The 12,145-nt window shown below is 40.6% G+C and overlaps 1 protein-coding gene across 3 annotated transcripts in view; it reads right to left on the bottom strand.

The window, feature by feature from the left end:
• Positions 1-4,364, bottom strand: part of carmil2 (capping protein regulator and myosin 1 linker 2) — a 179,955-nt gene extending 175,591 nt beyond the window's left edge. The window contains exon 1 of one of the 3 annotated variants that reach the window (XM_043707063.1): positions 4,154-4,364. In XM_043707063.1, coding sequence (XP_043562998.1) covers positions 4,154-4,193 — 40 coding nt within the window. In that variant the 5' untranslated portion in view covers positions 4,194-4,364. The remainder of the gene's footprint in view (positions 1-4,153) is intronic. The other 2 variants (XM_043707061.1, XM_043707062.1) reach the window with 2 other exon arrangements.
• Positions 4,365-12,145: the final 7,781 nt, after the last annotated feature.

The raw sequence follows: 12,145 nt of genomic DNA, 5'->3' as shown, positions 1-12,145 counted from the left end.
TGGAATGCCCTGCCAGTAGCAGTGGTGGACTCTCCCTCATTATGGGCATTTAAGCGGGCATTGGATAGGCATATGGAGGATAGTGGGCTAGTGTAGGTTAGGTGGGCTTGGATCGGCGCAACATCGAGGGCCGAAGGGCCTGTACTGTGCTGTATTCTTCTATGTTCTATGTTCTATCTACCGTGCTCTTTGATATTTTAGTTTAATGATGTGCTATAGTCTGGTTTGGCTGATATTTTTGCAATATTATTCTTTAAAGATAAATTTTTCTTTTTAAAATTGATTTTTCACCATAACTGTCCGTACGGTATAGGCAGAGGGAAGCCCCTCTCAGTCCCAAAGTCACCATAAAAACTGGTGGGATTGATATGCAAGAGCTACTGCAACTGCACAATAAGGGGTTTTCAATTGATCAGGTATTAAAGGGTGGAATTTGTGGGCCTGGTCATAATCTTCCAATCCTCCTGAAATGCACAGGTGGTGTCAGAGGATTGAAAATTGAAGATGTACAAGATGGCACTGACAGAAATGCACATGCAGAAACCTGAAGTGACATGATGAGCTAAAAAGCCTCCTTTGTGCTGTAACGTAGAACATAGAACAGTACAGGCCCGTTGGCCCTCAATGCTGTGCCAACCTTTTATCCTACTCTAAGATCAAACTAACCTACATACCCTACATTTTACTATCATCCATGTCACTTAAATGGCCCTAATGTATCTGACAATACTACCACTGCTGGTAGTGCATTCCACGCACCCACCACTCTGTATAAAGGACTTACCTCTGACAGCTCCCCTAAATCTTCCTCCAATCACATTAAAATTACAGCCCCCTTGTGACAGCCATTTCCATCCTAGGGAAAAGTCTCTGGCTATCCACTCTATCTATGCCTCTCATCATCTTGTACATCCCTCTTAAGTCACTTCTCACCCTTCTTTGCTCCAATGAGAAAAGCCCTAGCTCCCTCAACCTTTCTTCGTAAGACCTGCCCTCTAGTCCATGCAGCAGCCTGGTAAATCTCCCCTGCACCCTCTCTAAACCTTCCACATCCTTCCTTTAAAAGGTGACCAAAACTGAACACAACATTCCAAGTGTGGTATAACCATTCTGTGAATCCAGCTCCACTTTTTGATGGAAATCTCTTCCACGTAACTATGTGATTTTTAAAAACAGTTTCTAGCTTTATATGAAGCTTATTTAATTTTTTTAAGTGTTCTGCTTTGAAGCAGTAATGTGCATTGATAGTAGTTATTAAAGATTTAAATTTTTCCACCTGCTTCTAGGAAGCTTCTTTCATCTTCCTACACCCATTTATTCTAAATTACATATTATCTGAACTCGCTGGAGGTGTACCTTACTTTGATTCTGTTCTGTATAAATCCACTTCCAATCACTCTATCCCACTATGCAGCCAACATCATTGTCGAGTATTGCTACCATTGTTTTTCTCATTTTAATATATTAGACTACAAAGTGGATTGTTCAATGAAAGCCACAAATCTACACAAATTGCTGTGCTGTGACATTCCTAAAAGGCAATCCTGATTTATATTGTCTGCTATCAATCAATGCAGTTTTTAATGTAATTATTGATACTGTTTTTTATGATTACACAGCATCTATAGCATAGAAACATACTATTTGGCTGAACAATTCCATGGCAACGTTTATTTTCTTTAGGCTGCTCCCATCTTTTCTTACCTAAATTTAATATTATAATCCCTCTATTTCCTTCTCCCTTATCTGCTTGACCAGTTTCCCATTAATACATCTATACTATTTATTTCAACTACTCCCTGAAGTAGAGAGTTCCCCATTCTTACCCTTACAGCTGGTGGTGAAGATTCTTCTGAACTCATTTATTGGCTTTCTTGCTGACCATCTTCTATTAATGGCCTCAGGTGATGTGCTTCCCCACAAGACAGAATATTCAATCTGTATTCACTCTATAAAAACCATTCATGCTTTTAGTGACTTCACCACTTTTCAATTCTGTACCACTGAAATAAAGCCTAGTGCTTGTGGAGGGAATTTTAAATCATTGGAAAGGATTGCAGAGTACCTGAATGTGAGGAGCCTGGCATCTAAGTCATGGCTGCAATGCAGCATGAAATTCATATCTCTGATCTTTAAGGTATGAACTGCTGCTGTTTTTCTGTTCACATCAGTTTCACTTAAATTAATCACAGACTAATAGCACTCAATGTTCCCTCCAAATCACTGCTGCACACCACCACACCTCCTTCTCCTATTCACACATTCACCACTATTATAAACTTATCAAGAACTCATATCTAATATGTCAGCTGTTAGAGTATACCAGTTGCATTCACAAGGCACCTCGCAATGTTTTTCTGAATGCTCTCCCTCATTTCTTTGAGGACAACTTCAACAGACTGGCACTAAGAGTAAGAGGCTGCTTGCTTATCCTCTTGACCTTCAAAGAAATAATGTTTTCCATCATGGAACGTAATACTGTTAGAAATATCACACAAGATTTCTTCATCCCTATGGTTATCTTTTTTCTCCCACTTGTTTTTATCACACACTACATGACAAGCTGCAGATAGTGTTACCTCCTACTTCCTCAATTTTCTCTTCTTTCCTTTCATGCCAAAGCTGCACTTGTCTTTTTTCATTTCAGATGCAGAGAATGTGGAAACTCAAGCAGGTGAGCTTATTCAGCAAAGGCACAATATCTTTTAATTGGAGTCTCTCACAAGCATCTGCTGAAATGCTGGAATTGCCTGAACTTGAGATTAGGCTGTTCTTGGTGATCCAACAGACAAGTCCACAGGATCTAACAGAGCAGGTGCTCACTTCAAGGCACCAAAAGGGTTAATGACGGTCTACCAGATAATACTCGGTACAATAGACAGCCTATTGGTGAACTTGCAGATAATTTCATTAAACATAGAACTCAGGTTCAACATTTCTAGTGATTTAACTGCAAAACATGGAGATGCTTTCATAGAAACACGGACTTAGAGGTTAGTTTAATTAACTGTGACATTCACCATTGTGGGACCTTTGCTGGGTTCTAACGATGCAAACCACTTATTTGGAAGTCCATAATACTGCAGCGTCAGCTTTCCCCACAATTTGAGATGGTTACATGTGTAATCTTGGCTTGACAGGCCTTAAAGCACTGCAGCAACCTGCACTCTGTAGTTGCAGCACCTTCCCAGACCAGCCTCTTTTGCCATATGTACACTCCCTTTCCTTCTTCCCTATTAGTACCATACACACAGCAGGGTCAGACTGCTACATGATATCAAGATGATGTAATCTGCAGCTATCCACATGGATAGCCCTTGTTGCCCAATAACTAGCCTGGAAACTGTACAGTGCAATTTCAGTAAAAGCAATGCAAAGGTTTGCACAGGATCAAAGAATCATGACTCCTACAGAATCAAGAAACTTGCAGTTGGAAAGTGCATGAACTTCCATGTCGTCATAGTGAGACCTTGCTAATGATCAAAACAGGGCTTTCATGGGCAAATTTCTAGCTAACACATTAAAATGTGGTTACACAATCATTATTTAAAAATAGTAAGTTCTGAGAATGATTAGATATATTCTAATTCACAACTTAAAAATATTCTTCCTAAAAGATAGCTACAATGTACAAATTAAATAATGTTTGTATACCCATTTTCCTTGTAAATTATTTTACAATAAATTGTGTATCCCCACTGTTGTTTTCCAGCGTTCACACAAGACATGCAGCATCCTCGCATTACGGAAAATGTGGCCATTAAGTGTTGAATGGAACCCTCAAGTTGATCAAAGTGATAACAAAAGATTCAAGTTGACAATTCTGTTCCAGTTAATGTTTCATTAAAACATTTTTGCTTAGCTTTCAATGATATTCTCATGCTTCTATTACATTACATGTGAATGTGCCCCAGCTGTAACAAAACCAAGTTAGTTTTGTATTACACTACATGCCACTTTAGACTAAACAAATCTAAAACATTTAAAGACTTTACAGGTGTTTTTTAAGGACTGAATCATATGCCGTATGCTCAGTCTACATTTGCTTTGTTTCCAAGAGAATTATCTTGCACCAATAAAATTGAAGTGTGGGGCTACTAAAGAGGATACATAAAAATGTAATTATTTAGGATTAACAAGAATCAAAAATTACCTTGCAGCTCTTCTGAAATATCTTGACAGTTAGCCGACATTTCTGCAGTAACAGCTTTAGTGATTATGCTGAGAAATTGAGACTACCAAATCGAAGCAGCAACACATCCTGCTGCAGTAACCACATTACACAAAGAGGAAGCAGCCCTCTTTGGAAATACAATAAAAGATCCAACAAGAACACCCTACACAATGTTATTGGTATATTTTAATAAAATGCATCCACATACTGCCATCATTGTTTTATTTAGCAAACATTTTAAACTACAAATACTAAAAGCTTCTAATGCAAGATGAAGACAGCTACTAAACTAAGTTAATAAAACAATTAAGCTTTATATAACTGTTAGCGGCATCTGTGCATATTGGCAATAAACATCACTCTGCCTTAAAATTAATCTAAAGAGCAAATTGTTTTTTAAAAGAAATCTTCATTGTCGGAAATGTTCTTTCCTAAAACACTGTGTGAAGTTTACCGTATGGTGCACAGCTTGAGCTAAGCCCATGACTGAAACAAAGGGCAATTGTATAACAAAACATGGTGAATGGAAAGTAAAATATGTGGAGTATGATTGATACCTTGGGTAGTGAATTGAATTGAATTGATTGTCATGTGTATCAGGCACAGTGAAAAGCTTTATCTTGTGTGCAATCCAGGCAGATCACAGAGTTAAGGAGCATAGATAAGTAAATAATAGGTAAACAGCAGCAAAAACACAGGTACCAGTTTTCTAACAATAGTAGGGTAGAAACAGTTATGAAACCGGCTGTGGGGTGTGTGTGTGTGTGTGTTCAGGCTTCTGTATCTTCTCCCCAGTGGTAGAGGCTGTTAAAAAAAAAATTGCCAGGGTGGGATGGATCTTTGAGAATGATGGCGGCCTTTCCTTGACAGCGGGCCTGGTAGATGGATTCTATAGATGGGAGGTTGGCCGTTGTGATTGTCCAGGCTGAGTTCGCCACTCCCTGTAACCATCTCCAATCTTGAATGGTACAGTTGCCACACCAGATAGTGATGCATCCAGACAGAATGCTCTCAATGGTGCACCTATAAAAGTTGGCAAGGGTATTCACCGGCACGCCAAATTTCCTCAGCTGTCTGAGGAAGAAGAGACATTGTTGGGCCTTTTTTACCAGTGTGTCCACATGAAGAGTCCAAGAAAGCTTGTTGTGGATGACCACTCCCAGGAGCTTGACACGCTCCACTTGTTCCACGTCTGTGCTATTAATGTGTAGGGGAGGGGGGCAGGCATGCGTAATATCCCGCCGAAAGTCAATAAGGAGTTCCTTGGTTTTGCCGGCATTGACAGCTGTTCTCAGTGTACCATTTTTCCAGGTCTTCCACCTGCCCGGTTGTAGCGTGTTTTGTCGCCATCTGAAATTTGACCGACTATGGTGGCGTCATCAGCAAACTTGTAAATGGCATTAGGCTGGTATTTGGCGACGCAGTCATGAGTATACAGTGAGTACAGTAGGGGACTGACTACACACTCGTGGGGGGCTCCAGTGTTGAGTGTTAGTGAGGATGAAATATTGTCCTCAATATTCACTGATTGTGGCCTGTGGGTCAGGAAACTGAGTATCCAGTTGCAGAGAGTGGGGCTTAGTCCAACATCACTAAGTTTAGTAATCAGTCTCAAGGGCATAATAGTGTTGAAGGCTGAACTGTAGTCAATGAGTAGGATTCTTATGTAGCTATTCTTGATGTCAAGATGTTCTAGGGAGGGGTAAAGGGCAAGTGAGGTGGATCTGTTGGTCCGATAGGCAAATTGGAGGGGTCAAGAATAGTGGGGAGGCTGGAGTTGATTAATGTCATGACCAGCTTTTCAAAGAACTTCATGGCCACCAAAGCTAGGGCCACTGGGCAGTAGTCATTGAGACATGCTGCATGAGTCTGCACAGGGATGATGTTGGCCCACTTGAAACAGGCAGTGACAGTAGCCTGCTGCAGGGAAAGGTTGAACATGTCCGAGAAGACCTCTGCCAGTTGATCTGCGCATGCGCTAGGTGCATGGCCTGGGTACCCCACCTGGTCCAATCGCATTCCTTGGATGTACGTGAAGGAAAACTGATCTGACCTCTAATGCAGTGACTGTTGGGATACGTTCATCATGACTTGTTGGAATAGTGTTACCTGTTCACCTGCCCACCAAAATTCTGCTCAAAACGAGCAATCTCTTTTGGACGATAGCTGTGAAATAACTGTTCATCAGACACTTAAAGTTGAATCAAGCTAGGTTTTTGAATGGCTGGGGGGGGTTACGTCCTTAATGCCATCAGGAGATATGGTATACACATGCAGTCACTGAAATCTGCAGTCTTGATCTGTTCACAGTAATTACATTATTGCAATTAATTATTTGGGAATTAGAGATCCATCTTCCCATTAACTATAAACTGTCTACAATATTCACACCATAAAATGAAGAATTTATATTTTTGTTAACCTTTTCACTACTGGTCTATCCCCAACCAGTGGTTCTCAAACTTTTCAAATGGATTGTTTGGGTTTCTAGTTTAGTTGAAGGCTAGATTGTTCAGCCGTGGTACAGAATGATGCCTACGATGTGCTCCAATTTCTCTACTGAATGTGGCACTTACCTACTTAGTATGACATTTTGCAGCTCCATTCCCCACTCATATCCATTTATCTTTATCTAAGAGAGACAAAATCAATGGCCCACAGTGAACACATGTTTTATAATCACTCTCAATTTGATTAGAAATCTCCTCAGTGAGGTTGAAGGCACAGGACCAAAATATGAGAATAACCCATCGTTTGGAACTTTGAAATGCCAAACACTATGAACAAAATGCGGTGATGGGCTTTTTCATGGTGACTAACATCCTGAATCCACCAGTGAGCGAGATTGCCTGATCAAACACCAATTCAAAGATATTGAAATGCTGACTGGCAGGCTTCTCAGCACAACAGGTGTTTTTCTACTAAAAGTCTATGACCCAACTTGAGAATGCCAGCCAGAGAATATGATGGAGCTCTGGTTGCAAGCCATTGGACAGCTGCGCCAATGAGGTGGTATTTAGTCAGAAGTGGGGAAAAGAGATAGGTTGGTTGGGGGGCTATTTTCACGTGAACATCTCCCCCTCCCCATCAGTGTCCCTAGACTGGGAATTTCAGAGGCTCTCCCTTCTAGCCCCACCCACCAAATCTAGGTTGGGAAAACAAGATAATTGGGCCACTTGTGAGCTGAGGTTGTTAGATGACATTCAAGATCATGAATTAGTGGTAGGTTAGGAAGATTATCCAGAACATGATTGCTGAAGTGGCAGGAAGGGGCATGTATCTGACAACCTTCAAACTATTCCTGTTCTATCAACTTGAGGGAGGGGAAATCCTATAGTGAGTCAATTTTCAGCAATTAGGCATGCTCTTATATAGATAACCTTTTCTATTGAGTTGGACATCACTGCAAGTGTGAACAAATAAAACTACAGTGAATCTTGTCATCGGGGGAAACAAACTCCATAATCAATTGAAAGATGGTGAAATTAACAGAAGCATAATTTAAAGTGAGCACATCCAATGTTAAATCTAATATATAAGGGAAAAATTAATATTTAAAATTTCCTGCAATTAAAATGTATAGCAAAAAAACTCCACTTTTATCTTATATTGAAAGAATACTTGATGTGTATTTAGTTAAGAGTATATATATTAGAATATAGACAGCTTAGATTTAGTTTCGTTCACTTTCACCACCCAGTTGCGACTTCATGAGATTCAATGCAAGTGACTCATGCTGCAGCTACCAGTTTGAGAACTTCATGGTGGAGCAGCACAACTCGGACAGTAACCTGAACTTGAGTATTTTTTTTGACTCTGCTCAACTTAGCACATTTACCTCATTGTTAATTTTGACGGAAATCTCGGTCTACACATTAGCTTCGTATTGTAAATATGCCGTGCTTGCATTTGGCGCATTAACTATGGTTCATGTCTACGTAATACCACCACCTGGTGGCAAAGTGTTTTACATGCATGTGAGGGACAAAAATTGGAAACTTAAACTTACATACACTTTATTATCGGAACAAAGTGTAACTCACCAAAAAAATGGACTTAATTTAGCCTCATTTCTGCGCATGACAGTATAACAAATAGATGAAAGTGAGGACTGCAGATGCTGGAGGTTAGAGTCAAGATTAGTGTGGTGCTGGAAAAGCACAACAGGTCAGGCAGCATCCGAGGAGCAGGAAAATCGACGTATCGGGCAAGAGCCCTTCAGGAATGATGAGGGTATAATGAAATATATACATTAGTTAGGCACTCACTTGCATTAAAAAACCTCAAGAGATGTAAACTAGGTAAATGGAACTGTGGCACGTTGTTTTGTTACGAGCAACATTTACGAGCTAACACTTAAACTGTTGCATTTTCTGTCCAGCTGTTTTTTTTTGTGGGGAAAGCTGGAAGTCTCCCAACGCACAGAACCCGGTAGGCAGTCCAAACTAACCTGTATTGTACATTTCAAAGATCAGAGATCTAAACTGATAGGGACAGTCCCTATCATGAAAGATCCACCAGTTCCATACATTTATTTAATTGGCTTTTTGCAATTTTACATTAATTCTACTTCCCTCCCTCCCCCCCCACCCCCAATTTTTGGTTCTCTTTTGCTGAATTCTAAAATTCTCTCAATTTTCAGACTTAAAAGTTACCAAAACAAAAAAAAGTCTAACCCTCTTTTGATCTAATAGTATATTTAAGTTTCCCTTGTTAGCTATGGCACTCAATTTTCCTGATGAGAAATCTTCATCTTGAAGGAATGCATGAGCTATCTACTGTCAAAACCTTTTTATGTATTTTTCCAATTCACTTTAGTAAACTTCCTACTCAAACTTCACAATTGCTGTACAGTTTTAGAACTATTTTCTGATTAAAATTACATCTTTTTCAAACATAGAATTTTGCACTATCACTGCTACAGTCTACTTATTAAACATTTTTAAAAACAAGATTATTAATGAATCTTTTTCCATTGTACAGTACTAAATATAAGCTTGCGCATGGTTGGTTTCTCAATATATTGCTCCACAAAACCCTCGAGTATGTTCGAGGAATTCTTCCTCCACGGCATTAGATTTATCCAGTCTATGTAGATTTAACTCCCCATGATTACTGCATTCTCCTTACTAGATGTGCTTCAAATTTCCTGATTTACAGTCTCTCTGTGTCATTGTTGTTTGGTAGCCCACCCTCCTCTCTGACCTATCAGCTTCATCCCCATCCCCACCCCCATCCACCTATTGTACTCTTTGCTACCTTCTCTTCACCCCCACCCCTCTCCCATTTCTCTCTCCAGGCTGGAGGCTCCCTGCCTTCAATCCTAATGAAGGGCTTTTGCCCGAAACGTCGTTTTCCTACTCCTGGGATGTTGCCTGACCTGCTGTGCTTTTCCAGCACCACACTAATCTAGACTGTTTTCCAGCATCTGCAGTCCTCATTTTTGCCTAGTTTATTATAAACCACTCCTGTCTTTGCTCCCCCTTGCAGATTCTTAGTTCCACTCAAACCAATTTTACATTCTTTTCTTCCAACTAGGGATCTTTGATTTTATCTCTTATCAGCAATACCCTACCTACCTCATTCTCCTTTTCAGTTATACCTTACAAATATCCTCTACTATTCAGTTCTCAGCTTTGGTTACCATGAAGCCACCAGTCTGGAATTGCAATTAAAATTATATCATTTTACTTTTACAAGTGCAATTAATTTCATCCATCTTGTGATGGATGTGCACTTTCAGATAGGACTTTACATTTGTCTTAACTCTATTTTGTAATTTGATTCTGGCATCTGCTAATTACTACATTTCTACTGCAGCTTTGATTTTATTCTACGATGAATTTCCTCTTAGGTTCCCATCCCCAAACAAGTTTAAATCCTTCCCAATAGTACATCCTTTATTGTAGCATCAGAGCAGCAACGTAGCACAGGCCTGTGATCGACAACACACCACATTCAACAACCAAATATATTAACAGATCAATGGGACACCCATGGGCTCACTCATCTCTGGGCTCATAGCAGAAGCAGTGATGCAAAGACTGGATCAACCAGTCCTCCCACAAATCTGACCCAAACTCGATTAGATATGTGGATGACACTTTTGTAATTATTAAGAGAACAGAGATTGAGAATATACACCGGATTATCAACACCATACTCACTGGGATCAGATTTACGAGAGAGGAGAAAAGTAACAACAAACTCCCAATCCTGGATGTGATGGTGGAAAGAACACAGAATGGTGAATGCACTAAAAGAGTGTACAGAAAAGCTACACACACAGACCAGATCCTGAACTACAACACCAATCAACCAAACACACAAGAGAAGCTGCATTAGGACCCTGTTAAAAAGGGCTACAAACACACTGCAGCACTCCCAACCTGAGAAAAGAACACCACCGCGACAGAGTCTTCACAAAGAACAGATATTCCTGCAACTTCATTAGCAGATGCCTAGCAGATAAACGTGACAAGGTAATGCCACGTCCCACTAGCTACCTTATATTAAAAAAATCTCTGAATTAACAGCCAGACTTCTCCAATCACTTGGATTCATGACAGCCCATAAACCAACAGCCATGCTCAGACAAGTCATCAGAACGAAAGACACTACACCCATCATGTGCAAGACTAATTTAATTTACAAGATTCCATGCAAAGACTGCACAAAACACTAACACAAACAGGCAGACAACTAGCAATCTGCATCCACGAACATCAACTAGCCACTAAATGCCACGACTATCTGTCCCTGGTAGCCATTTACAGAGATGACAAGTACCATAAATTCAAATGGGACAACATATACATAGGACAAGCTAAACAGAGGACAGCCAGAGAAGGGCAGCACAATGGCTCAGTGGTTAGCACTGATGCCTCACAGCACCAGGGTCCCTGGTTCGATTCCAGCCTCGGACGACTGTCTGTGTGGAGTTTGCACATTCTCCCTGTGTCTGCGTGGGTTTCCTCCGGGTGCTCTGGTTTCCTCCCTCAATCCAAAGATGTGCAGGTCAGGTGAATTGGCTATGCTAAATTGCCTAGTGTTAGTTGCATTTGTCAGAGGGAAATGGATCTGGGTGGGTGACTCTTCAGAGGGTCGTTGTGGACTTGTTGGGCCGAAGGGCTGTTTCCACACTAAGGAATCTAATCTAATTTCTAGAAGCATGGCACTCATCCAGATGCTCCATAACACAGACCTAGACCCAATATACCTGTCATTAGAAGTAACAACTGGTAGAACAGAACCGAATAAATTCCAGAAGACAGTATAGCAGCGCTTCACAGGAATCTCAAAACCACTGAAGATGTCACTTCGACAGGGGACAAAGTATCTGCAAATCAACTTCCCAGCTCGGCAAATATACCCACAACTACAACAACACGGTGTCTTGTCCGCAGCCTATCTGATCCCTTATCAAATTGCATACTATTTCCCTTCCATTCTTCTTCACCTCTACCACTTGCGTTGCTGAGCCACTTCAAGTGCAAACTTGGCTGCTGTACTTTCCAGTAATAAACCATTAGCCTCACCAGAAACCAAAATGAAAAAATGGATAGAGTGAGATAGGCTCAGGTTGACTCATATACTACATGTCTAACTTTTCTAAACTGCCTACCAGTCACCCTTTCCCAGATTGTCATGTGATCACTTCAAAATGCAATCCACATGGTTCTCAGCTTTCCAGCTGCACTACAAACTCAAGCCACTGCTCGAGTTCAAAAACAACCTGCGACTGAACGTTTGCAGCAGTTGACGCACAGTACATAAGTGATTGGGCCACAAAGCGTCTGTGACTCCCCATATGGCATAGATAGGCATTCTACATAGCCAAGCTGTTCTTCCATAACGGTTGCCTACTATTTGCTTTAGAATGGACATGAGACAGCAGGATTCAAAATTACTCCCCAGTCATCTCCAACAAACCTAGTTCTGCTCCTGCCGAACTTGGGTGCTTTTTTTTCA

The sequence above is a fragment of the Chiloscyllium plagiosum genome, chromosome 17 (assembly GCF_004010195.1).
Source record: "Chiloscyllium plagiosum isolate BGI_BamShark_2017 chromosome 17, ASM401019v2, whole genome shotgun sequence".
Taxonomy (NCBI): Eukaryota; Metazoa; Chordata; class Chondrichthyes; order Orectolobiformes; family Hemiscylliidae; genus Chiloscyllium; species Chiloscyllium plagiosum.
This window is presented reverse-complemented; position numbering and strand designations above follow the sequence as displayed.